This window comes from Gallinula chloropus (genome assembly GCF_964237585.1).
Source record: "Gallinula chloropus genome assembly, chromosome: 6".
NCBI lineage: Eukaryota > Metazoa > Chordata > Aves > Gruiformes > Rallidae > Gallinula > Gallinula chloropus.
In genome coordinates, this window is record NC_140091.1 from 30,059,891 (window position 1) to 30,086,332 (window position 26,442).

The following is a 26,442-nucleotide window of genomic DNA, read 5'->3' on the forward strand; positions in this document are numbered from 1 at the left end:
TTTGGACAAACTGAGCAAGAAAACACTAGCCTGTTGAAAAACTGCTGAAATGCTTGGCATATATAGAAGACAGTATTTGTTAGATACTATTGCTGTTTGCCTAGAGTTACATAAAAGTCAAACACTCAGCAGCCTTCCTACAAACCTCCCTTGAATCATAACCAAAAACATGACCTCCCGCCCCAAGGAACGTAATTTGTAGTTTCAGGCTGGGTGATGAGGTGGGTGAACAAATTGGATGAATAATGGCATAGCTCATCAACCACCTTTTTGAAAGGTTTTTGAAAATTTATAGAAATAGATCGCTATGGTTAGTGAGTGGAAACCTTTACAAACACGAGATAAAGTCAGTGTACTTACCTGTAATAATTTGTTGCAGTGATCATCACCAAAGAGTCTGTACAGTATGCTGGGCTTCTAACTTCAATAATTTAAAAACTATTAGCATGAGTTGATAGCTTGTACATTGAGCTTATAAATTTAGGCCTGAATATTTCAAGGTTATGGTCTTGAACATTCTTATGACAGAATACTAGTCAACTGTCACTTCTCTGGTCTTTCCAAATGAAGCTTCATGGATTTCTTAAAGGTTTGTCATAACTTTCCCCAGTTATAATGTTTGCTTTTAGCTGACAAAGACAGTAAGGATAATCTTTGGTTTTGACCAAATAAGTGTTGAACATGCCACCAGTATTTGATTATAAAAAATTCTCATCCAAGGAGTGCTTGGGATGCTTTGGAAGTTTCAGGAGACTTTGAGTCTTTTTATTGTGTAGGCCTTTGTATAGCTTTTCAGCAAATGTGACCAGGTTTGGAAAGTCAAGTTCATGAGAAACTGAGTCAGAGACTGAAGTAGGGTGCAGTTGTAGTGCTGAAGGGTTAGGGTTAGTTTTACTTAATGATCCTCTTCTGCTTTTGAGCTAAGAAAGACTCGATCTGATCAGTAGAGGTGTGAGCTTTAAGGCTTATAGCAAAGTTACATTAACATCTGTGGCAACAATTAATGTTTTACTATTAACATCTATTGTTACCCAAACTACCTGGAGCTTTTCCTGTTGTAATTAATTTTACCTCATGGCAGTCAGACTGGACTCTGCGTTGAGTTCAGGGCTTGTTTTATGACAGTGTATGCTTTTAAAATGCTTTCTACTTAAGATCCAAATCTGTGTTCTTCATTTATATACTAATTTTCTGCAGTGGTATATTCTGACATGTGTTGCCTGCACATCCTTTTTTTAGACCGTGAGAAAAGACTGACTTGTGCAAGTCATGTTCAGGCTGTTCTTTATCTCTTCTTGGTTTAGAATTTATATTAACATAGGGAGAGAGTTTAATGAGTGGTTTGGACTACACTTTCTGTCTGCTTTTAACAGTCATATTCAAATCTAGTGTTTTAAGCCATGTGGACTCAAGTACAGGCTTTTCAAAAGGCTGGGTTTTGAACACTTGCCTGCTCTTGTATCTGAAGTAGTAAGGCACTGTTACTATAAATGACAGTAAGAGACAAAGTGATAGAGCAGCTTTGGTTATTGTATTGAAATATAAGCAGGTCAAGGACAGCCTGTGTGCTTGTCTGCTCTATTGAAATACCTAAAAATCTGTAGATATTGTACTGAGAGGGCAGTGGGCTGTGCAAGGTGCTTTAGTGTTAATGCACTTTAGAATTCTTAATTAGTATGCAAAAATGGTCTGTTATCCTTGTTGAAAAAAGGATATGCTAACACTTCCCTTTGCATTGAAGGAATGTATCTTCATGATTTGTTTGAAGCTGTTTAATGTAAAAGTACACATTCAGCTCTCTAATATGTAACTTACTACTTGTTAAATTTATTTGGTCTTTATGTTCCTTCCTAGTTCTATTTGTCTGTACCTTTTTTTCTTCTGCTATGAATTTTCTAGGGCTGGATCTACCTGAATCAACCCATTTGACATGTTTAAGTTGTACTTGCAGACTTGAGATTATAATTAAGGCTATAAAAAAGATGTCTGTTTTGAAATAAGCTGGATGAGGTTAAGTTCCAGGTGTACAGTAGGATGCTTATTCAAAAGTAATACTAAGCAGGGCACCCTGTTCATTCTCTCTAGCAAGGGAGAGACCACCTGGCAATTGTTCAGTTGGTGGTTTCACCTATGTAAAGCAGAAGTGTAATTGAGTGAAAAATCCCAGATAATAAGGTATTTTCCAACACATTAGTTACTGCTTGTTTCTTTTTAAGTATTAAAAATCCAGATGCTCTGCTAGTTAGAGTGGTTGTAAGTTCATTCACTGCTTTTTCTCTCCAATTTCAATAGAAAGTGAAACCTGCACTGAATGGTTTGCTGTAGGAAACGATGTTTGGGTGTTTCATAAAAAGGAAATGGGTACAGGTTAGTGAGAAATGTTTACAAAACGTTGAAGAGGGCTTTTACTTGACATGCTAGTGATGGGGCTAGAGAGCTGTGAACTGGATTCTGCTGGTTTTCGTTCTGACACAGTAGTGTTAGCAATAAATGTCACCTGCATAGCTATTGCCTGCCTTGGGAAAGGATGGCTACTTGAAAGAGCTTTATAATGGAAAAATGAGTCAGGAGAGTGTATTCCAATGTAGCTGTGTATAAATTAAAAAAGCATATAATGTTTGTAGGTAATTCATAAAGACTGTCTGGCTGGGAAAATTACCATTAATTTTTTGTGCAAACACAGTATTTAGGGAGATAGCTTTTTCTTTTGGTCAAAATATGTCACAGCAGAGTGCTGGCCCTTAGGTTTTGGATCTTCAGGATTGTCAACTGTGAAGCATGCGGTGAAATTTATTTGGAAAAGTTCTGTTAAACAGATAGTTTGTGTTTTCATGGCTTTCTTCATGAGATTTATGAAGGTGGAGTTAACTTCCAGAATTTACTGTTCAATAATGCAATCAGAGTAAAATTTTATGATGAATACATTAGCTGATACACTTAGGAGCCTGTTTCAAAGTTGTAAATAATGACAGTTGATAAGTAGAAATAAATATTATGGAAGAAAATAAAATCAAACTCTGATATCCCAGCAGAAGTCTCCAGACCTGTCTGTGAAGAGCCTTTGATACAAAGTAGTGACATAGGCATGCTGCACACTGCAGTGTGTTTCTGAAGAAGCCAGCAAAAGTTTATCAGTTGAGGTTTTGGAAGGTGCTATCCTGAGCATAATTTATATAGCCTTTAAAAAAACTAAAAATGCCAAATTAGTGTTGTATGTAGGTCTGGCTATGTATGCAACTGAAACTCATTTTGTTCCATGAATGTGTTAGGGACACTTAACAACTACATGAAGCTACTTGAGGACTAGTTCTCATCAATATCTTTCATTCCCCAGAAATCAACTTTAAGAAGCTATAAGGTCTAAATTGTTTCTAATGTAGAGGTGATTTGAGCACAAATACATCAGTGACGCTGTGCAAACACATGATGTGTGTTTCCTGTGGTGGCTAATTGATACTAGATGAGTAATTCAGTGTACTACATAATCCAGTTTTTACCAAAACATGTAAATGACTTGAGAGAGGCTTTATTGCCTGTGTCCTTGCAGGTGAATAGAGCAAACAAAATGGAATGTAGGTTACTGGTGGGGTGAGCTTTCCACAATTTCCCATTCAGCCTTCACTGGGATAAGCTGTTGTTCAAAACTCACAGTGCAGTTTGAAGTGTCAAGCAGAGATGCTCTTGATTTCACAGTGACTCAGTAGTACGTTGTGTAGTGCTAGGTGAGAAGAGAATAATCTTTCAGAGTGGTATGAGGCATGGCAGTAGCTGTGTGTCCTCTGACCTGTGTACCTGAATGTACCTTGGGAGTTGCTTCTGGGATCTGGGGAGATGATTAGGAGGTGACATCACCCAGCACCTCACACGTGTGAGGAAGCAATGCCAATGCTTGTAACAGTTGGCTCTGCTTGGATAAGAGGCTGTAGTTTGCATGTGGTGTAATGGATCCCATGCAATGTATTCTTGCTGTCAGAAACTGTCTTTTCAAAAGCAGTGGAACAAGGAGTGAGAAAAGATTTTAATTTTTTTTTTTTTTTTACTTGCAAGTGTTGTTTTAAATGCTTTCTTCACTTGGGTAGGTAATGACTAGGAAACTTCATAGCTGTTTGAAACAAATGGGACAGCCAGCAATAACTGTGCACATTTCTCAATCACTTTCTCTTGCATTGAAGACACTTACTTGGCTGTTGTGATTTCTTATGACATTATTGCATCTCTTTGTCACTACCAGTTTACTTGAAAAATACAATATATAAACATCTTACCGTGTTTTCAGTATTTGAGTATATGGCAGTCCCTCTTACAACTTATACTAATCATACTTGAGTGACACAGTTCTGGATTTATTTTAAGACTGATATGTGTTTTGAATTGTGGGAGGACCTCTCTTACAGTTTTTTGGATAGCTGAAAAGAAAGGTTAGACAATCCCAGTACATTATCTAGTAGATGGATGCAAACAATATGTCTGGTCGGTGGAAAATGGTCTGGATGTTGAAAAAAAGCGTTAAGAGTCTTAAGTATTAGCTCAGTGAAGCTAATGAAAGTTCTTAAGCCACCTGATTGGAAATGGTATTGTACTATTTTGAAAGTGATGAGGTCCAGGCTTCTGTATATGTTAACGTGGAGGCTGGAAGCAGACTGGATACAATATATTCTTTCTTAGTTGCATATTTTGTGGCAGAAAAAAAATGTTGTTTTAAAGTGTGATTGTACCTTAATTAGAAAACAAACAGGTTTTTCCTGGCTAAATTAGTACAAGGTTGCTTTACATTAGGATAATTTTTTTACTATAGTGATATTACTAGTGCACTTCATGTGGTTTGTGATTGGAAAAAGTAGATTCTAGAGCAGGCATCCAACTTCAAAAAATAAAAAAAGTTCTCACATTGTGTCCCTTTTTACAGATACCTTATTTATAAAATAAACCAAAATGGAATATGAATTTTTTATTCCTTTATGAAAGAACATAGGAAAGCAAAAGTAATTTGCCTTTCTCTAGCAAGTATGAAATAATATAATCCAAAACTTAATGGGAGAGCTCCAATACTAGGAACTTGTGTAACATGCACTTTGATTTTTGAACTTTTGGAGAATAATTAATATTTACATTTTGGTGTTTTGATGGAGATTTGCCACCCACAGGTGGGTGGCATAAATTTGGGTTCTGTAGGAGCAACAACCAGGCTGACTTTAAATCTTGCTTTTATATGCATTTTTAATTTATAGACTAACCATTGGTTCAGCAGGGCTAAGCATGCTGCTGCTGGCATGCAGAGCTATATGGGAGTGCATGAGAACATTTCTATTCAAATTGTGGAGCTCTTGGTTGTTTATTTTCCATCTGTTCCCCTTGTGGAAGTGAGTAGTCCACTTATGTTTGAATAGCCTTCTGAACACTAGGACAGGGTGCTACAAGCTTCCCATCAACAGAGCAGTCAATTATGCCTCTTAGCTGCACGTGCCTGAGCCCAGCACAAGTTCAGAAGTATGAGACATGTACAGGATAAAAGGTTCTCATGCTTCAGCTTTGCTGTGATTTCTTAAAATGAGTTGGTTTTCAAGTAATATGGACAATGTTTTATTGCCCTGTGTTGAATAGGAAAGGGAGAGAGATGTGGGATGAGATACACAGGAGGGTGGCGAAGTGGCAGAGCAGAGAGCAGCCTGCTTGGACCACCCATTTGCAGCAGGCTCTGGACCACATTGCTGCTGGTTTCCTCCTTCAACGCTTGGCTTCTGATACTGGCCTGTGTTCTCCCTTGCTCTAGCCTTAGACCTAATAAACATAATCAGTCTGACCATTGCTACTTAATTATGCTCTCATCACAGAAAGCTTCAGCTCATTTTTCCTGCTGAGCTACTGTTTGTTCTCCCTCGCTGCCTTGCTTCTTTTGTTGCCTTCATCTCTTGTTGCTTTGCTGTACGTCCGGTGTACCCCCCTCCCCTCCCTACAGTGCTGCTTTGCTTGGGCCTTTTTAATTTCTGCATTCAGGTTTGCTTCTGTGGTTTTCTTGTGTCTGCTGGTTTTTGCCAGAAGACCAGTCCTGTTATTCCTGTCCTTATTTCAATACAAAATTTTCTGTCTATCGGATAAGTACTCACTACCTGCCAGAGAAGTGTAGCTCTACTGGAAATCCTGCAATTCAGCTTCTTTTCCTTTTACATGTTTGTTACAACTTGAATATGAGGGTGTCTTCCTTTTGTTTTGGTCATGTAAAGATAAAAAACTTCAAGTGCAGCTTTGTTTGCTTCCTCTTGCATCTGGTTCAGAGCGTTTTTTGAACGTTGAGTAACGCAGTAAGACCAGTCTTTGGTGTTGTGTTACACCAGTGAACCTCTGGAAAGGAAAAAGAATGCTGAACACTGATGTTCTGATAAAGCTTTATTTCCTCTGTCTAAACTGAAAAAAAAAAAACCAAAACACTTGAAGCTGCAAAGGAGAAACTTAGAATTCTGTCACAACTTGTTGAATGAAATGATTTTAGAATTTTTAAATTGGAAAAATGTTAATTTGCTTAGAATGACTAAAAAGATGTTTTACTTTTGAGCTATAGATTTTTCTTACAACCATGTTTTCTTCTCTTAATTAAAAAAAGTAGTCTATTTGGTATGCAGTAGAGGGCTGTTTGGGAGAGATCATTCCTGTATTGGTGTCTGTAACATATTTTGATTGAGCCATGCATGTATGAACTCCTCCTGTGATGTCTCCAGCGGTCAATACATTTGAACTTAGATTGACTTTTCCTGAATTTCTCAGAGTTTATCTATCAAACTGACTTCTCGTTTAAAACTGAATTAGAGAATACTAAATCTGAGAAGAAGATTGTGTTCTATTTCTGATCAAATCAGTACTTAGAAATGAGACTGCAAAAACTGCTACTGGTCTTTGAATACAGAACAAAAGGCTTGTGTAATAGAAAAGTGATGGCCTTCTTCATAAACCTGGATTATGAACTCCAGAAGCTGGTGAAAATCTTTCCAGAGAAAATGCTTTGTAAAAATAGTGAGTGTCTTCTGCACAGCTCACGGCTGAATGGAGGACACAGTGCAAAGCAGGGTGTTCTATGGTATCTTCATGCTCTGATGGTGCATTTCTGCTTGTCTCTGTGTGCAGAAGCAGACTCCCTGTAGTTCTGGCAGTCTGAGTTGTGTGAGGCATATAAAGGGAAAAATGCCCAACAGGGAGGAGGGGGAGCCTGAAACGTGAACTTCAGCTGCGAGGCCATGCCTGGAGAAGGCCACAGCTTGGCTGTTCAGACCCTGAAGTTAGGATGGAAAGGAGACCCTAGCTTTTTTCATTTATCCTGCTGGTGTCAGTGCTTTCTGCTGCAGCAGCTCCCACCAGCAAAGGCTGCCATTCTCTGTGCTGCTCTTAATGCTGTTTGATTCCCTAGCAAGTTTCTGGCCAGTGCTGGGAGGTGGGAGGTGTGCAGGAGGGTCTCCTCATGCTTGTGTGTTACTGTTTGGTGCTAGTATGGCTTCATATCTCTGCCTAGTTCAGGGGATCAGGGTGCTGAAGATATTTACTTGATTTGTGCATAAGCTAATTTGGATGCTGATGCGTTGGTTTAGTTTGTGCACTTGTGTCTAACAACATAGACACAGCTTGATACTAAAAGACAGGTCTTTGGCTCCTTCTGTTGAGTAACTGGAGTCCGTGGAAGTAAGCCAAGAGGGAGTATAGTCTGGATGTTCCTGGTTATGTGTGGGAGAAAAGATGTGTCTTACTTGGGAGAGTAAGTGTTAGTGAACATAAGCTCTTTTCTCCTTTAGATCTATTTATCTGGGAGGCATGAAAGAGGCTTTATTGCGTGACACAGAGGACCATCCGAAGTGTTGTTTTCCAAGTGGTTTCCCAGAAATGGGAGGTAAAGATGAATCCAGATGCTTGTTTAGAGACAGATGTTTTCACAGGCATTTGAGAGAAAGTATTGCTTTTTGCCAACTAAAAATAGTGTAAGCTCACATGAAAGCTGAGCTGTTTTCTATGCGGAGTCATGAAATAATCTAAAAAACTTTTCCAGTCCTCTAAACGCAATGAAAAATAGACTTATTAATGGGTAGTAGCTAGTAGATAAAGCTACTCAACTAATAGTGTCAGACCTTGTTCTCATAGCTGCACAGTGGAAACAGTTTGTTCAGACACAGGGAAACTGGCCATTCATGTAGGCGTGGTATCCAAGGAACCTGTGTGCCCTTGTGTGCTTGCAAGTGCAGAGCTTGGGGCGTGCAGGGGAACTCAGCTCTACGTTTGCTTCACGCTGTAAGGTAAAATGTTGAAAGCCTGATCAGCATTCTCTTCTGACTTGGTAGACTTGGCTTAGCTACTAGAAAATAATCAGTCTGAGAGAGAGCCCTAGACCTTATGATGGCTTTAAATTGATCCTTGTTAGTTCATTTGGCAGGCTAGGTGGTTCAGGGGAAATGCCCATGCTGCAAAACTTGTGGCAGCCAGAGAAGCCTTGAGCTAGCACGACAATGAATCCTGTCAGAAGTTGTTTTTCCTTTCCTGCTCTGTTGGATGTTAATAAATTGTAGCAGGCTTCTGAAGGTGGAGGCCCTGTGGTGTGTGTTCTGAGTGCCACAGACTGGAAAATGTAACTACATCAGTAGTCAAAAATCCACTGTAAAGTTAACCTTGTGCTACAGTAGCCTGGCCTGTTTCTTACATACAAGACTAAATTTTGACCAAGAGCTAGACCTTCATCTTCATGGAAGTAGTTATTTCTTGTAATGCAGGTCTTACCTTGCAGTTTGGAGAAAAGTTTAAGGGATGACAAAAAATATTCTATAACAGTAGCTTTAATGGTTATATTATTTTTGAACAGCAATAATTAAAAGCTTTAAAAATTTGTATCTCTCTTCATAACAAATGGCATGTGCCTTGTACCGAGCTATCTATGTACCTCACAAAATCTGTTGCATGTGCTGTGCATGCTGTAGGTACCTCAGCTATAGCAACACACTAGTAGCATTGATGTAGCTACCAGAGAAGATTGAGACGTTGCTATTTTTGTTCCTTTTTGTGGAAAATACGCAGCACTGTTCTCAGTTGGTATTGCATTTACTTTTCAGGTTTCATTTCAGTTTTCTTATCTTGTTTCCTAGTTTTTGAGATGACGTTTTTCTGTCATCTCAGACCCCTTCAGAAGCTGACACCATTCTTTCCTAGAATGAGATTTCTCTTCCTCTGTTGCCTCACCCCTTCTTCCCCTTTAACTTCCTTTCTCACATCTTTCTCCTGCCGACATCTCTCATCTTTCCCAAAACTCCTCTCCAAACCCTCTGACTTGGCTGCCATCTGAAGGTTCCGTTTCACACATCTGCCTCACTTCAGCATTGGCTTTGATGCTCTTATTGCTGAAGCTACTGTTTTTGGTATGAGTGCAGCAAGGGAATTTCTGTGCTGCTGGAAATGTCTGTGAGCAGTAAAGTCACTGCTTGACAAGTGAAAAAGGAGTTGTATCGAGGCACCCAGTCACCCAGTTTTAAGAAACATTAGAGTTAGTATGGGATAAAAGTACAAGCACTAATGCCTGACAGTTTCTTGGCCATTTTGGCACCGAGGAGGTTTAAGTCACTTAGTTTAGTATTCATCAACTTGTGTGCATTTTAAACTTCAAATCTAAAACAGAGATTGGTTGATTAAAGAAAAAAATAATGAGAAAGTAGGGTTATAACTCAAATGAGGCTGCTGCTGGTTATGGGCTACAAATTAAAAAAAAATATTTTGCTCCCAACCAGTGCTTATTGTGCAGCTTGGGAATTTTGCTGTTGACATGAAGTAAGGTTTAGGTATTTGAATTCTTTCCCCCCCTCCCCCAGGCAGACGACCCCTGAAAATGTAATTGTAGTGTATGTTAGATAAAACCAGAGTGCTTACGTAAGTTGGTTGATTGCAATCTATAATTTCCCCAGTTTTATCTCCTCCAAAAGGACTTTGTGCATTGGCTGCAAATGAATGGCAGCCTGTTGTTCATAATGCATGTCTGCTTCTGGTAGGTTGTTGTTGTCTAGGACAGACAGTAACTTTCACCATTACTCATGGTGTGTTACCTAGGTACATCTGCTCACCTGCATTGACCTTGTGTTTGTGCAGGCCTCTGCTGAGATGAACAGTAGTAGTACTACATAACACTCTGGGTATTGTTTGGTTTGGACACACTGGGTTGGATTGAAATGTTCAACTTAATTCATGTGGAGAGCATCACTGGATGCTTGCATGCTACTGGTGGTGTTGTCGTGAATAATTAGAACTGAAGTTTGCCTTAGGTGAAGTTTTATAACTTGTTGCCAGTCTGGGATGTGCTAACAAGTTTTTAAGCACAATTCCACATAAAATATTTGGAAAAGCTTATAAATGCCATAGAGTGAGTAAGGTATAGTCCTATGTACTCTGAGACATTATTAATGTAAGAAGTTACAGCCTCTCCTTCACTCTGTTGCCTTTGTCATAGCAGCATACCTGTTGGTGTGACTGAGCTGGGAAATAAGCAGAGAAGAACTTTTTAAGAAATCAGATACACAGAAAGGGAGCAGCAGTTCTGTGATGTAGTTTATGGCAGGTGCATGTGAACAGGGGTTAGCACAGCCCAGACAGTAGCATCCTGAGGAGCAGGGAAGAAACGATTGCATGAAGAGCACAAGGCAGAGAACATAAGTTTCCAAAGTTGTTAGTGCTGGTGAAATCCCAAGAGATGTCTTAATATTACATGTAACTAAATGGCTAGTGATAGGTATCTGTGGTTTGCTGCTCTTTATCACGGCATCTATATCTAAAATACATAGTATCATCTCCAGCAAAATCTTTAACATCTCCAGACAAGTGAAAACTGAAGGTCCTTGTCTGAAGGACGTCTCATGAGTCACTTAATGTGGTTAGATGTATTGTGAAGAAATTTGATTCCTCTCTGCAGTTTAGGTCTGGTGCTGTAGTTCTTAAATTAGTATCAGACACGTTGGCTGCTGTGCATCTTCAGATATGGATTATGCTGTTTTGGGCTGGGACAGGGTTAATTCTCTTCATAGTAGATAGCTGGGGGAGGTTAGCCTAGCAGAGAGGCAGGATCACTGTGTGTTGCTTGTTTTATTTTTTTATATATATATAATTACTATTATTGTTATTCTATTAGTTATACTAATAAACTGTCTTTTATCTCAGCCCACAAGGTGTTTTCCCCTTTGTTCTCCTCCCCACCTTGCTGTGCAGGGAGTGAGTGGCTGTGTGGTTCGTAGGTACTGGCTGGTGTGAAACTACCATATTGGTACAAGAGGAGGATAAAGCATTTTTCAAAATAATGTTTGAAGCTTTGGTCCCTGTAAGAGAAACAGAGTGCCTGAAACCCCACGATTATATCAGAGCATTCTGCCCTCCCCAAATGACAGGAAGAGTTAAAGAAAGTACTGTTTTCTGAACTAAAGATACCATCATGCCACAAAGCATAGAGTGCTTAAGTGCCAGATCTGGTACTTGGTGGGGGGGAAGGACTTGTGAAGGGACAGACTAGGGTTGTACAGCTGTTAGGAGATCTGATTTTTAACTCGATTTTTTTAATAACGTGAGCACAACATCTAATATGATGCACTGCCTGGCACAGAGGTGAGGAGGCTTTGATCACCTGCAATTATTCTCATGTTAAAATGCTCCAGTTCTTGCTTGTATTCAAATAATTTTGTACATAGTTTTACAATGATAATAGCTGGCTGACTTGGGAAGAAACATTGACCTAAAGAGATGTGCATATTAGATTAAAATGAATGTTCAAAAAAGTAATTTTAAATGAGTGATCCTTAAACATCTTGTTTGTCTTTCCTGTTTTCTAACTGATCTTTTAGATGGTAAGCTGTCTTGAGGTTTGGCTGGCTTAATTTTGTCATAGACTGCATAAGGACACCATTAGTGTCAGTACAAAGGGGGGTATGATCACTGACAAGCACAGAAGTTTGATTTTGTAAGTTATCACTCCTAAGTACAAGTATATTACAAAAAAAAAAAAAAGAAAACAAAGAGGAATTGTGCCTTGGTCCTCAGTGGCATTTTGGGAGTGCAGTGCTCTTTGAGGAAAGTGAGAGGTACATAGCTAACACAGCTTGCAAGCTGCTGCATGTTTAAGGGAACAAAGCAAGAAACTAATTAAGCAGTAGCAAATAGGACTAACAAGTTAGTTTCTCATTAATTTTGTAATTTTCAGTATAGGGATCCAGCTCTAGGAGAATTAGGTATGAACATGATGAGCACGTAAATCTCACTTTGTATTTTCTATCGCTACAGTAAGTGTAGTTATATGTATTTTTTTATTTAAATGAACAGACAATAAGGAAGAAAACCAAACCACTGCTCTTATCAGGTTTCCATAATGGCTGTTGATGGTATTGCCACTCCCACTGCTGGATGCCTTCTCAAGCATACGTTTTTTCAATCCTTTATCAAAGATGATGACTTTCAAAATGAGTGTGGAAGACCTTGGAAGTGAGTTGGGCTATCCTGTGCACAGGAGATCTTTTTATAGTGTTGAAGGAAGGAGCAATGCTTTTCCCGTGGACCAATCCCATATTCTTTCTCTCTTCTGGTGCGGAAGATCTGGAGCCTTGGGCTTTTTGTAAGCCACTGGGAGTGAGTTGTAAAGTAATTGCATCAGAGAACATCTCACTTCCCTTTACACTGCCCACTGTAACAGGGGAAGTGCTTTCTGGCTGACAATAAGGGGACATACAGAGTGTGTTATCTGCTAACAACTACCCTTATCTTCAGTGATTGTGTACTGGAGCAAATTCAACTCCTGGTTCAAGTGTGACTTGGTGCCATTCAGCAAAGCCATGCTCTAGCAGAACTTACAGTGAATGGTTACAGTAAATGCAGAAAAGGGAGAAGTGTGGCAGTGACTAGTTTACTCAAGACAGGAAGAGAAAGATCTTCCCCTGCTTTTAGCTGAAGAGAGGAAGAAAAGCTCCATTGCGCAGTCTCCTCTGAATATCCTTCTTGCTAATATCAAAATTGATAAGCAATCAGTTTAAATATTGAAGTGGAACAGTACAGTGGGAGTGAAGAAACCACATGTCACTTAAACTCCAGGATGCATACCTAGAATAATGTCTGAGGTGCAATCAATAATGAATATGAAAGCACTTGTTTCCTTCTAAAACATTTGTATGCTAATTTTAAGCATCCAAGGTCAAAGCAATCCAAAACACATGCATAGTGTACAGACTGGTGGCTGCAGCTTTGAGAATTTGCTTGTTCTTTTCAAACATAACAAAACAATCTTTTGAAGTCTGTTAAAAGACAGTGGCAAAAATTAAAACTTCGTGCTGGTTTTTGCTGGAATAGTGTTCATTCTCTTCAAAGCCCCTAGCATGGGGCTGCGTTTTGGGTTTGTGCTGATAACAGTGTGGATAGCACAGGGATGGGTTCATTACTGCTGAGAAGCGCTCACACAGTGAGGAGTCTGGGGGTGCACAAGGGTTTGGGAGGGGGCACAGCCGGGACAGCTGACCCCGACTGACCAAAGGGATATTCCATACTGTATGAGGCCACGCTCATTGCATAGAGCTGGTGGGGAAGAAGAGAGGGTGAATATTCATGGTGATGTTTTTCTTCCCAAGTAGCCGTTACACATGCTGTAGCCCTGCTTTCCTGGGGATGGCTGAACACCTGCCTGCCCGTGGGAAGTTAATTCCTTGTCTTGTGTGTGCAGCTTTTGCTTTACCTATTAAACTGTCTATCTCACTTTTACTCCTCTGTTTCTCTCCCCCATCCCATAGAGGGAGGGGGCAGGGAAGTGTGTGAGTGGCTGTGTGGGGCTTGGTTGCTGGCTGGGGTTAAACCACAGCATTACAGCAATGATTTATCTTCATTAAAAACCAAACAAACCCCATCAAACCCTAAACACCATGGAACACATAAGCTCACCGTTAGGTCATTAAGGTTTTTTAAAACATGCCTACATTTAGGAAAAGAACTAGGATTGTATTAAAATGTTCTCTTTTCTTTGATTGCTTAGTGTTATGACCCACATAAAATACAGCAAATTTGTGGTATCATCAGCCAGAGTGTTTACAAAGCGTTCTGAGTACTTGATCAAAGCTGAATACAGTTTGAAGATGCCATTTGTAAGTCATCCTTGTAAAGCTCATTATGAAGGGAACTGGAATGATTTAATAGCAGCCACGTTTTGCAGTACTGTCCTAAGAGTATCCTTTTATATTCCTTTGCCCTCTATGCAAACCTTGTGCTGTAATAAATGCACCACAAGGGACAAAATCCTCTCTTACAAGGCTGGTGTGCTTGCAGGCAGCCTGTGCTCGTGCTGTTAGTGGCAGTGGTCGAGTGCTCTGTGTATGTCATAGTGCTGGAAATAAGGTTGTAATTTTTTTTTTGTGTGATATCTTAAAACAACAGCGAAAAACCTCAGCCAAAAAAACCCTGAAAAAAAAGAGAACCAAACCCAAACTTAAACACTGTGAAGGCATATTGAGGGCTGGAAGGTATTCAGAGCCTCAAAACCCGCAGACTACTTGCAGGAAGCAGCTGCTGAAGCTCCTTCCGTCTGTGCTCAAAGGATGAAGTTTCTGGGCCTTTTGGACAAACCGTACCAAGAGCTGAACAGGGCTGCCCAGGTCACTGCTTGTGCAATCTGGACTTTCTCAGTTCCTTGTAAGAACAGAACTGTCTAGGGAAGATTTTGTACTTTTGGGCTAGCCTTGTCACTGACCCAAAGTTTGAAAATTGGGATTTTAAGCACAACTTTTGTTTTAATGTGTATGTATTTGTCTCTATGTGGTTACTTAGTAGTAAAGACTTGCTCGTTACAGTCCTAATAACGTGGCCTTGTGTTTTACAAATTCCTGGAGAGCATTCAGTTTTGCTTCTCTCCAGAGGTTTTGTTCCCTGTAAGAGATAGAAAATGTTAAATCTTCAGCATGCAAAGGGAGTAGTTTGGTTAGTGAGGGCTCCAACCTGCTCTTTGCTGTTGCTGGAAATTACATCTATGTTTTTATTTTAACTACTGTCCTGGAGAAAAGTGATACAGACACTTTACATCTGTAATATAAACATATGGCCTGAAGTGTTGTTTCATACAATGTAGAGATGTGAGAAGAAAACAACAGAACTCTTTAGAGTCAGGTGTTTTACCTTTACAAAAAGAGGAAATTATGCTGGCTGTGGCCTCTTCTTTTGGACATCAGGTCATCTGTCCTTTTATACTGCCTGGAGGCTGGTGGGGTTTTTTCAGTAATCTCTCTCTCAGGCTCTGCTTGCCTTCCTGGTGCCAAACTGCTCTCCTCTCCTCCTCACCTCTCTTTACAAGGCTCTGGAGAAAAAGCATCTTTGCATCTCTTATAGCTGGTGATACCCTGGGGCTTCTGAAGTCCCAGCAGTTCGGTTTGCATCTCTGTAGCTCTTATCTACAAACAAAGCGGCAACACCCAAGAGGTTTTTTGGCTTGGATATCCTGTCACTTTATCGGTGAAGGTGCTGTGGAGACACTGGAGAAAATAGGTACACGAAGAGGCTTTCCTAGGGCAATGCACATACAACATCTCCTGCCCAGGAGGGAGAGCATGGAGGCTGCACGCCTGGGGCCAGTCAGGCGGCCCCCAGCAGCGCGGCAGCCCCCCGAGGTCTGCGCTCAGCTGCGAGCTGGGCTCCCTGGTCAGAGGAAACCCGCAGGACTGCCCCAGCCTGCCGCCCCTGCACCCTCCGCATAAAAGGTTTTGGCACCTGGTTTCAAGCTGGTGTTCAGAGTTGCTGGCAGGCCCCTCCCTGCCAGTCACCAAGAACTTGGCTCAGGGTTGTGAATTTCTCGGCCACAGTTGCCTGGGATGCTTGGGCTGCTTTCCCTACTGCTGCTATGCCAGTGCTAAGCCTTGATGGGAAAGGATGGGGTAGTCCTCAGGTGTGTTTCCTGAGGATGTAGCTCAGTGGAAATGCAGGAATGGACATGGGCATGGACAGGGAGAGATGACAGAGTCAGGGTGGCAGAAGGTGGTGTCTGTGAGGAAACAGACAGCATCCTGCAACTGGCAATTACCTCTGAGGAAAGTAAATTTAGGATTTTCCTTTGGATTGCAGCTGCCAGTGCTCTACACCTAAAGCCTATTTCATTATTTGAATGAGATGAATATCAGTTTTCAGTTGTATGCAAAGCTTTGTGTAATCAAACCGGGCTACCACGCTACCTGCTGGAGGTCTGCAGACTTCTTTTCCTAAGGAAAAGTCGGTGTTGGTGCCCAGGCTGTAAATTGTGCCGTTTTGTGAAACAAAGGGTTTGCTTTTAGGCCATCCCAGCTAGCCTTCATAGATCATCCTCCCCTTCCCCCCCCCCTCCCCCCTTTTTTTTTTTAATGAGTTTTCTCTTATTTTGCCGTTTTTCAAAAAGCCCTCATGCCTTCTGCTTCCCTGGAGGCCTGTGGTTTGATTAAAACTAACCTGAACCAACACCAAAACCTAATGCTTCTGATAGCAGAACAAGGCATATAGAGAGAAAATGTTGGATTTAACTTGGAACACCCTTGGAATAATCTGCTCCTTAGATCAGCAGCTGTGTAACCACCTTGGAGTTCTCTGGCTGCGTGTCCTTTTTCACATCTGTCAGCTGAGCTAAGTGTAAATGTAACAGGTCTAAGAGGGCTTCTGAACCAAAAGTTAATGCTGTAAAATATGAAATATGTTTTCCCCTGCTTCCCCCTCTTCTGTACCAGATGTGAAGTGTTGATCCAGGGTTGTCTGGGGCCTGGTTAATCTGTGGAGTGGCAAATGATAAACCCTTCTTAATATGAGCTGTTTGAGAATATATTAGAGAGAGGGTGAAATTCCTATGTAAAAGAGTGACAGAGATGCAAAATGATGATTTCTTGTCTTCTTTCTCCCCTCCCTCCCCAATCTCATGTGTGAGTGAAAACAGATTAATGAAAACTCCCATACTATGTGGGCATGAGTAGCAGTTCTGGCTTTGAGTATTGCATAAGAGGCAGTTGGAAGTGGCCTCATAAGAGGCATAAACTTTAGCAATGCAGAGTGTATGTATCTTTGTTTTCTCTAGGTATGTTGGATTTCTACTTGTTTCTTTCCTAATTTGCCCAGAGCTCTGGGCAGTGTATGTATATATCCAGGTAATTGAATATGAGCATGTACCTGTTGAAAGACTGCCTGCCTTTCAAAACTTGTGTGCATGTATCAAGAAGTAGGTTGATGTTGGAAATATTTTTCATTGGCAAACTGCTTTATGCTATGCTAATCTGTTTTTATGTGTCTGCTAAGTAAATTCTCTTCAAGGGAAGGGGGTAAAGCTATGTTTTCACCAAAATGAAACAGCCAAATTCTAAACTAGATGCCCAGATTTTGAAAAAAGACTTGATATATAGTATAGTTACGAAGTCTTGCTTGCTTTTACCTTGTCTTAGAAAAACATATCCTCATTTAAGCGCATATGTAACATAGTAACTACTGCTTTGAAGATCTACCCACAAGTGAGTCTGTCTAGATTTTGTTTGGAAAAGATGAAACTGTTGCCATCAGTGTTTGTTGATCACTTCATCTTTTCAATTTATGGAAACATCAGTGTAATAAGTAATTGTTCTCAAACCTTCTATGACTGTAAATAAGCAACTAGGGCAAAGGGGAACCATTGTTCCATCACTAGTAACACCCTGAAAGAACTTCAGATCTTGCTGAGTTGGTGCCTGTGGTAGACTATGGCTGTGAATAGGTAACCAGGTCAAAAGGGGAACCATTGTTTTATCACTAGCAACATCCTGATAGGATTAAATGAGTTAACCAAATAAGATACTGAACACAACGTAGAGGAGGACTACGGGGGACCAGGACGACCCCCACTACCAGCTTACACAGCTACAGAAAAACACCGGAATATGCCACGTGTACCCGGAACTACGGGACTATAAAAAGGGGACTCCAGAAGGGTGAGGGGCGTGCCGTTTGCAGGAGCAAGGGTCTCCTCCGGACGCCCAGCGCTGATATTTGCCTATATCTTGCGGGCTTGCTTAATTAATAAATTGTTGTTTGGCTTTATCAACTGGAGTATGTCTCAAATTTATAACAATCAGTAATATAAACGTGGAACTGGTCCTGACAGTTGTCAATAGCCTGTTTGGGGGACAAAATGAGAAACATCTTTCTACTAAAAGTGGAAAAACACCTTTAAAATGTACTTGGTTCTTGAACTGTATGATTTAAGTTCTTCTTTAAGACACAAAATTACAAAGTGCACTCCACCAAAATACTGAAGGCACGTTTTGAACTTGAACACACCACTGCTATGGAAAGAAGTAAAATAGTCCCTCTGGCATACTGCTCCTGGAAGCATGCATAGGAATATCTGATGTGATTTACTGAGGAGTGTGGCTGCAGGAAATTACAAAATAAAGTTTCTCCAAGGGATGTGAAATGCTTACATAAACTGGAGAGCCTGACCTACAGCAGTAACTTGAGTGAAACAATAATAAATACCAAGCTAAAAAAAAAATCTGCTGTTTAATTCCTGAAGCAAAAGATGAATGTGTACTGTGAGGCCATTGCTGTTGCCAGCTGTGCCCAAAACATGAATGAGGAGCAGAGCCACGTGCTGAGCACAGGCTGAGTCCTGCTTCCTCTTGCAGGGCCGGAGATTTGAATTTCATGTCATACTTTGCATAAACTGGCTATATACTGACAAACAGACTTGGATGTTCACATCATCTTGAGGCAAAAAGGACTTTATTGTGACTTCTAAAGAGTTGCCTGACCTCTGTCTGGCAGCATTAGTGCAAAGGAGCTACAGTGAGGGGGGTGCAGGTGGGGCTGCCTTTTACTCCTGCGAGTCTCTTGCTTACATTTCCCAGCTTTAGGTTGGTTGCAGCAGTCACAGGGTTACTATGCTGTGCAGTGTGAGGGGATGTAATTGGGGTGTCATGGGATGTATTGGGATAGAAACATTTATTTTTATAGTAAATAATTTATTGCATCGTTTATATATTAATGCAATTTCTAATAAATACAACTTTCTACTTGGATTCTAGTTTCCACTCCTTGTTCTTGGTACCAGTACGTGTGCAAAGGCCCTGCAGCCTCTGTGCAGGCACTGACAGAGCAGGGCCCACCACGGGAGCTCTGTTGTTCTGGCCTTTGTGTAAGCAAGGAGCACTCCTTTTGCACTTAAAGCACAGACCCACATTAGCCTAATTTAAAGTAAATGAGCATCTGCCTGAGTCTGTGCTGTGGAAGGGAACCGGGCAATCATTTAGGGTTGGGTGGGTAAAAAGAAAATGAAGTTCCACTGAAAGGAAGAGCACAAGGCAAAAAAAGGCACATGAAAAGCATTAAATTGAATGTTAGGGACTTCTGTGTGTATGGTACACTGTAATTTTGCAGTTCAGAATTGCACTATATTACAGTTTCCCTCATGCTGACTGTATAGGGCTTTGAACCAGACCTTTTAAAAACAAAACTGCTGAGCCTGACTTTGTCAGTTTCTTGAAAATCAGATAATTTTGCTGCATTTAGCTTGACTGATTTGATGAAAGTCTATTGAAACTCTGTTTTTCTGACAAGTCAGCCCATATGTAGCTACAGCCTTCCCCATGGATCTAGAAATTTGGGAACTCCTATTAATAAGAGTGGCTCAGAACCAAAGACCTGAAATTTCATGTGGAGGGAGACCCTTTGCCCTACTCCATGTTGGAGCAAATAATTTACATGTATGTGATGTTGAAACAACGTATTGACCAGAAGTAGTAGTTTCTGGTACAATTACTTGTGTAAGTATTGCTGGTGTTTTCTTAGACTTCTTTGAAGAAGCCACTGCAGGAGGAACAAGACCCCTCAGTAGAAACTGTTCTGTCTCTTGACAGAGTGGTGTTTTAAGCTGTGCTTTAGCAGGAGCACTAGGGCAAGTGTTACCTTCTATTTTGTGAAGTTATGTCTGTTTTCAGTTATTTTATTCTGAAATACACACTGGGGTAGTTAACAGTCTTCAGTTCCTAGTTGCTTAGTTCTGAAATAGAAGAGTGATCTCTGCCTGTTACCTTTCCCTTCTGTATGCAAGCATGGCCATGTTGTACTTCTGGAGCACATCCCGCACTTCTGGAGAATGCAGGGTGTCTCTGCTGAGCTGCTGACAGCTGGTGTGATGATTACCATTTTCTTCTTTGCAGATTATCCACAGTTGAGTTTTTAATGGAAATCTGCCTGTTGGCTCCCTGGCATGCCAGTTTGCTCCTCCTGCTGTGCCATGCTTTTTTCCATTCAAAGACCAGTGACAATGACTGTGATCTTTGGTTTTCTCCAGATACATGGTTCCTTTCTCTCTTCTTTCCTGTGTGTTCTCTCAAACACTTGTCTGCATTCCTGTTTTTTGTGGGATTCTTTTCCAACTTTGTGTGTCCAATAGTGCTCAAAATAAGAGAAAATACTTAGGATGGAGAGGATGTGCTAGGCAGAGCACAAGTTGATCTTGTATTACTACAGGTGACAGCAAATATCTCCATGTATGTGACCATATGTACATGTATTCTATCCTCCCTAGTGTTCTCCCTCTCTTATTGTATAACCTTGAGGGCTTAGGGGTGGTGTTTTCTTGGAATGAGATCTTCCAAGCTGCTGTCATCTTCTAAAAATAAACAGAGCTTATGTAGCTTCTCTCACTATTCAGTTAGTAAGAGGTTACCTTTCCTGTGCCGCCAGTCGGGAGAAGGTGGCTTGCTGCTGATCTGGCATCTGGCTCCCTCTCCTGGCCAGTGCTCGGCACAGCGCGAGTAACAGCAGGATTTTCTTTCGGGAGCTACAACAGAGAAAGTATTCAGTGCCCTTTGTTAGACAATATTTGATTACAGTCTGTCGAATTGCGAATTGAATGTCTAATTTTTTTGACATATGACCTGATTTTAAATCCATCTGAAGTTGCTTTTACTTCTGCTAAACCGTATAAATGCAAGATTTCCCTTTCTCTCTATGCTTCCACCACAGCCCCCAGTACCAAAGCACTGAGGGCCAGCTCATGGGAGATGTGGGGAGGCTCAGTGCACTTGCTGTTTGGCACAGACACGTTCTGTGTCTGTTCATATTGTCCAGTGTGCAATACTGTTGCTGATAATTAAATAATAAAGAACAAAATGTTTTATTGCTGCTGTTCTACAAGTAATCATGGTTTCTGTTTCCTCCTCCTCCAGGTGATAGAAACACTTTCAAAACTCTCTCACACTCCTATCGCGCTAGGCACAGGAATAAGGTATGTTATTGGCCAGTGCATGGTGGGAGTAATTCCTCTTGCATGATGCTCCTTGGAAAAGCTTGGAGGCAGTATAGGCAGTGTCCCCCCCAATTTTGTGGTTGTAAACCATATTGTCCATTGGTCAGCTAACCAAGGCTGTGGACCTCTGTGTTCCACTGCTTATTGAAGTGCCTGAACAACATGTACTACTTGTGCTGAAGTACAGGGTGGACAAAGATACAAGGGTGTGATAATTGTGACATGTGAATTTGAAGTCAGGCTCATGTAGTACTGATCATATATAAACACAATGGGTTTTCTTTTCTTTCTCCCTTCTAAAAATCAACACAACTTCCAAGGTTCTTGTTTTCAAGAAGAAACCAAAAAAACTCCAACCAAAGCTAACCTTGTGAACTATAAATGTGGGCTGTGAGAGGAGGAGAAAGATTTCATGCTTCAGTGTTCTCCATCTTTTTGGGTAGTTTGATTCAGCAGTCCTGTAATATATGAAGGGACAATATTTTAAAAACTTTAAGTTCCTTAAGCAGTCCTGTAATCCATGCCCTGTGCTAAAAAGAGTAGTTAATCTCACTTGCAGAACTGACAGTGATGTGTATTAATGATGATTGATAACAGTCCCATCCAGTAGTGGTGTTATAAATCCAGGATCGATTCATATAGAGAACTCTAAATATATGCATACTGCTCATCTGGAAGAGGAGGATGTACAAACACACTAGCATACAGTAATCTGTGTGAAAACTTTGGAAAACAAACAAAACCCACTGTATGACTAGACCAGTGCTGTCTATACTTAATGTTATTTTTCCTTCTCCAGGCCCTTCCCTACAGAAGAAAGTGTTGATGATGAAGATGTCTACAAAAGTCTTCCTGATTTAATAGAGTATGTTGTAAATCTTTAATCAAATTAAAGATTTTGGCTTTCAATTACATGCTATTAGTTACATGATGTTATAGAACATGTAGATTTAATGAGAATAGGATGTGGATCTCATTTAAAAACATTTTGTTAGCCATTATGCTGTCCAGGAAGAATTAAATATGAAAGCTTATATGTATGATTCCAATACATTTATATGTGTTAGGAACCATGTTTTATAGAAGATGCTGGTAGCAGAGTAAATCATGAAGGCATTTTTAAATTATCTCTCTGTACTCGGAGTGTACTTTCATAGGATTGCAATATCAGTTGTAAGGGAACCAAAGAAATTGTCTTGACCCTGCAGAGAAAATGCATGTTTGGATCATAATTCAACTACACCATTTCCCTCAAGTCAGTGGAATTCTTCATCTGAGAACATTTACTTCTCTGGGCAAGTGTTTGCAGGAGTAATAATTACTGCCACTTAAAAAATTGTCAGGAAGAACTACTCCTGTGTCTGATATCTCTGAAGATCCATTGGGAATCATGTTGGACAGGAGTTAGGATCAGAGATTACTGTCCCAAAGTTCACCATGGCTACTGCCCATCTACCTTGACTCTGGTCACGTTGTATGTCCCTTGCTGTGATGCAGTGAAGTTGCTTCTCTTCAGACTGTGGATTTGTGTCTTTACTGCCTATAAAGAAAGGAAGGGAAACCTCACAGTGGTTGGTATTGCTCAACGTATCCCCTTCCCTGCAAAGCTTCTCCTTGTCTCCTTCAGCTGTCCAGCTGTCTCCTAGATAGCTGCTTTTCCCTCTCTGCAGCTGAATATGCAGAAGGTGGGAGCTGCAGTCTCCTCTGAGACCCTGGTGAGCTAGAGATGACGTCCCCATCTCTCAGATGTGGTGACATGAGCACTGAAAATAATCTATCAGTTCTTAAATAGTTATGCAAATGCAGCGTGGGGAGACAGTCTTTCATTAAAAAGAATTTAAAATTAACAAATCATAACAAAGAAATTGAGATCTGTTGCTGCTCTATTGCATCAAATTACAAGTATTACTCACTGAAATTTCACAGTTACGTGCTGTCTCGATTGTGGGGGAAGTAATTCAACAAGTGCTGTCTTCATAAGAAACAAAAGTGCCAGTGAATGATGCAAATAGCCCACATTTTGAGTTTATCTTAATTAGTAAGTGTATTTGACTAAAATTAATCTAATTGTCCTTGAGGTTAAGTGGTGTCTAAAGGTATTTCAAATGAATTTAAGGTTATCTGTTGGAGCTGTAGTATTTAACGCTTTCTGTCCTTACTCTGCCTTGTTGCCAGCTGTTGTTCCCTGGAGCACAGGTGGTAAAATGGAGTGTGTCTGTGCTGCCTTCTGACACTGCTGCTGGTGTTTAATGAGGAAAGCTTGCTTACTTTATCCTCCTGATGTCCTTGATTAAAGCAACAACAAAAAGATGCATATTTAATGAGGAACAATTCACTTGGTTTCCTTATATAGTCCTGTATAGACTATAGATGTAGGGATTTTGCTGGCATTTCCCAGTAGTTCATGTGACAGCTGTGTTGGTAGCAATTCTCATTCATTTTGATTTCTTAGAAATCATTAGTCTGTGCTAGCAGAGCTTCTGATGTCCTGTTCTTGAGTACTGATGATCCACGTGCAGAAATGGTTGTCCTTGCTAGTTCTAGTGGACTGATCCCCAGTTTGTTTTTTACTCTGAAGGATTTCAGTGCTGTCTTCCAATGACAAATCTTCAACATGATCAGCACATCTGATCAAGTCTCTGCATTACTATGATCAGACTGCTTTCAATATCTCTTAGACCTCTTTTTGTAGACACAACCAAAGCAATATGAGTGAAAAGAGTTATGGGCTTAATATGGCCGTAGTGCAAAGTAGGCAAGACTAAGGGAAGCTGAATTAGCTCATGGCAGATGTAAGTGCTAGCTTTATGCTGAGGTGTTTCTGTAGTCTGGTTAACAGGAGGACACTTGTGCATACTCTGTTTTGTTGAACCACCTGGTTTTCAGTTTGAAAGGTTGCTTTTTTCGTTTTTGGGTTGCTGGAGGTTGCCATAAAGTGATCAAGAAACTGGCTCGTAGCATGGAGGTACAGTTTCTCAGCTGTTGCCTCTGCAGTCTGTAGTGTAATTTACCCCAGATAATCCTTTCTTTTGGTGGGAAGGTGTCTTGCATCCCAGTGCAGTGGCATGCCTGGCTGTAAGGAGAGGTAGCTCCTCTTCACTGGATGTGGTGGGAAAGGGATGAAGAGAAGAATGCAGCTGGACAGTACTTTGTGATAAAACTGTCCTAACAAGGTGCTTTTGGTGTCTGGTTTAGTTTCTGTGTGCTTCTGAAGTCACACAGTCTCCAATGTCATGTTGATTTCATACAATCATATTTTAAATACGTTGAGGAAGGAATATGAATGGTCTTAATTTCCCTTAATGAGTTCTCTGCATCAGATAGTTCTTTTAATTAATTAATCCATTTGTTTACTGTAGAAATCTTTTCCTATGAGGAGTGGTTCCTTGCACAGCTGATGAGTCTTTTTTGCCTGTGCTTTTCAGCTTGTTTTTATTGCCTTTTGTTTTCAGTGAAACTGGTGTTGATGAAGATGAGGAGTTGTATGACTGTGTCTATGGTGAAGATGAAGGTGGAGAAGTTTATGAAGACCTAATGAAAGATGAAGCAGCACAGCAACCTGTAAGTGTTCCAATTACTGACTATTTTTGAATAATAGGAGGTATATTTTTGAAAGCATTTATCTGAGATATAACCCTGTTGTGGGTTTCCAAAGTTGGCCGGGGGGTGGATGGGGAGGCTGCAGGGGTGGCTTTTGCAAGAGGCTGCTAGAAGCTTCCCTTAGGTCTGACAGAGCCAATACCAGCCAGGCTCAAGGCTGGACCTGCTGCTGACCAAGGGCAAGCCAATCAGTGACAGTGGTAGCCCCTCTTTATTAACATATTTAAGATGAAAAATACTGCAAGTGGCAGCTTTTTGCTGCTGGAGAAAGAAGTGAGAAGATGTAAGAAACTTTGCAGACACCGAGGTCAGTGAAGAGTGGGTGGAGAGGTGCTCCAGGTGCCAGAGCAAGATTCCCCTGCAGCCTGAGGAGAAGATGATGGTGGAGCAGGTTGTCCCCTGCAGCCCATCATGGGGAGTAGGGATCCCTTCTGCAGCCCATAGAGGACTCCACAGCGGAGCAGGTGGAAACACAAGAAGGCTGTGACCTGGTGCGAAGCCCATGTTGGAGCAGGTTTGCTGGAGGTACTTGTGACCCCGTGGGGGACTGTTCTGGAGCAGTCTGTTCCTGAAGGTATGCGCCCCATGGAAGCCATGCTGGGGCAGTCTGAAGAACTGAACCATCATGGGAGAGGACTCAAATTGATGAAGCTTGTGGAGGACTGTGTCCTGTGAGTGAAATGCTGTGCTGGAGCAGGGGAAGAGTGGGAGGAATCATCCCCCTGAGAAGGAAGGACCAGCAGAGACAACTTGTGATATACTGACTGCGACCACCATTCCCTATCTCCCGCTGTCCCGCCTGGAGGGGAGGAGGGAGAGAAAGAATGAATGAAGCTGAGCTTGGGAAGGAGTGGGATGGGGAGGGGAGGTGAGGTGTTTTAAGATTTGGTTTAATTTCTTGTTGTTCTACTCTGGTTTCACTGGATAAGAAGTTAAATCTATTTTATTCAGCGTTGAGTCTGTTTTGCCTGTGACATTAATAGATGAATGATCTTCCGTGTCCTTATCTTGACCCACAAGCCTCTCATTGTATGTTTTCTCCCCTGCCCAACTGAGAAGTGGGTGATAGAGTGGCTTGGGGTGTCTGGCCTCTAGCCAGGGGCAACCCACCACAAACACTTATAGCTAGTTTCACTGAGATGTCACTCATGAGCTATTGCATGCAGTACATTATATCCCATGTAAGGTTGTTTTGGCAAAAGGTCAAAAGTTAACAATACTAATTTTTACGAAGAAAGGTAATTTTTAAATGAAATAAACCAATTACTTAATTTAAGATTGCCAATTATGAATGTAAAATTTACCAGCTATTTTAAGAGCAATTAAGTCAACTACTTCAAACTGTCCTACTTCCAAAATAAGTTGTGATATTGTGAAACACTTGTTTCAACCATAATTTGGACAACTAACAACTAAGGACAACTGATAGTTGTCTCATAGTAATGAAATTCCTGCTATTTCAATCGGGTAGGTTTTTTTTTTCTTGATCATTAGATTGGGAGCAGTAGCTGCTTCATCTTGCATAAAGGTGCTGTGGCCAGGTTTAAAAACTTTATTGGAAAAAATCTAAACCTGAGCTAATGAAATTTACTTCT

At 40.9% G+C, this 26,442-nt stretch overlaps 1 protein-coding gene across 1 annotated transcript in view; it reads left to right on the forward strand.

The window, feature by feature from the left end:
- Positions 1 to 26,442, forward strand: part of VAV3 (vav guanine nucleotide exchange factor 3) — a gene marked incomplete at its 5' end in the record, with an annotated part of 162,607 nt that overhangs the window by 37,365 nt on the left and 98,800 nt on the right. Inside the window, 3 exons of the mRNA XM_084266232.1 lie at positions 21,168 to 21,226; positions 22,047 to 22,112; positions 24,700 to 24,808. Of these exons, the coding sequence (XP_084122358.1) occupies positions 21,168 to 21,226; positions 22,047 to 22,112; positions 24,700 to 24,808 (234 nt within the window). The remainder of the gene's footprint in view (positions 1 to 21,167; positions 21,227 to 22,046; positions 22,113 to 24,699; positions 24,809 to 26,442) is intronic.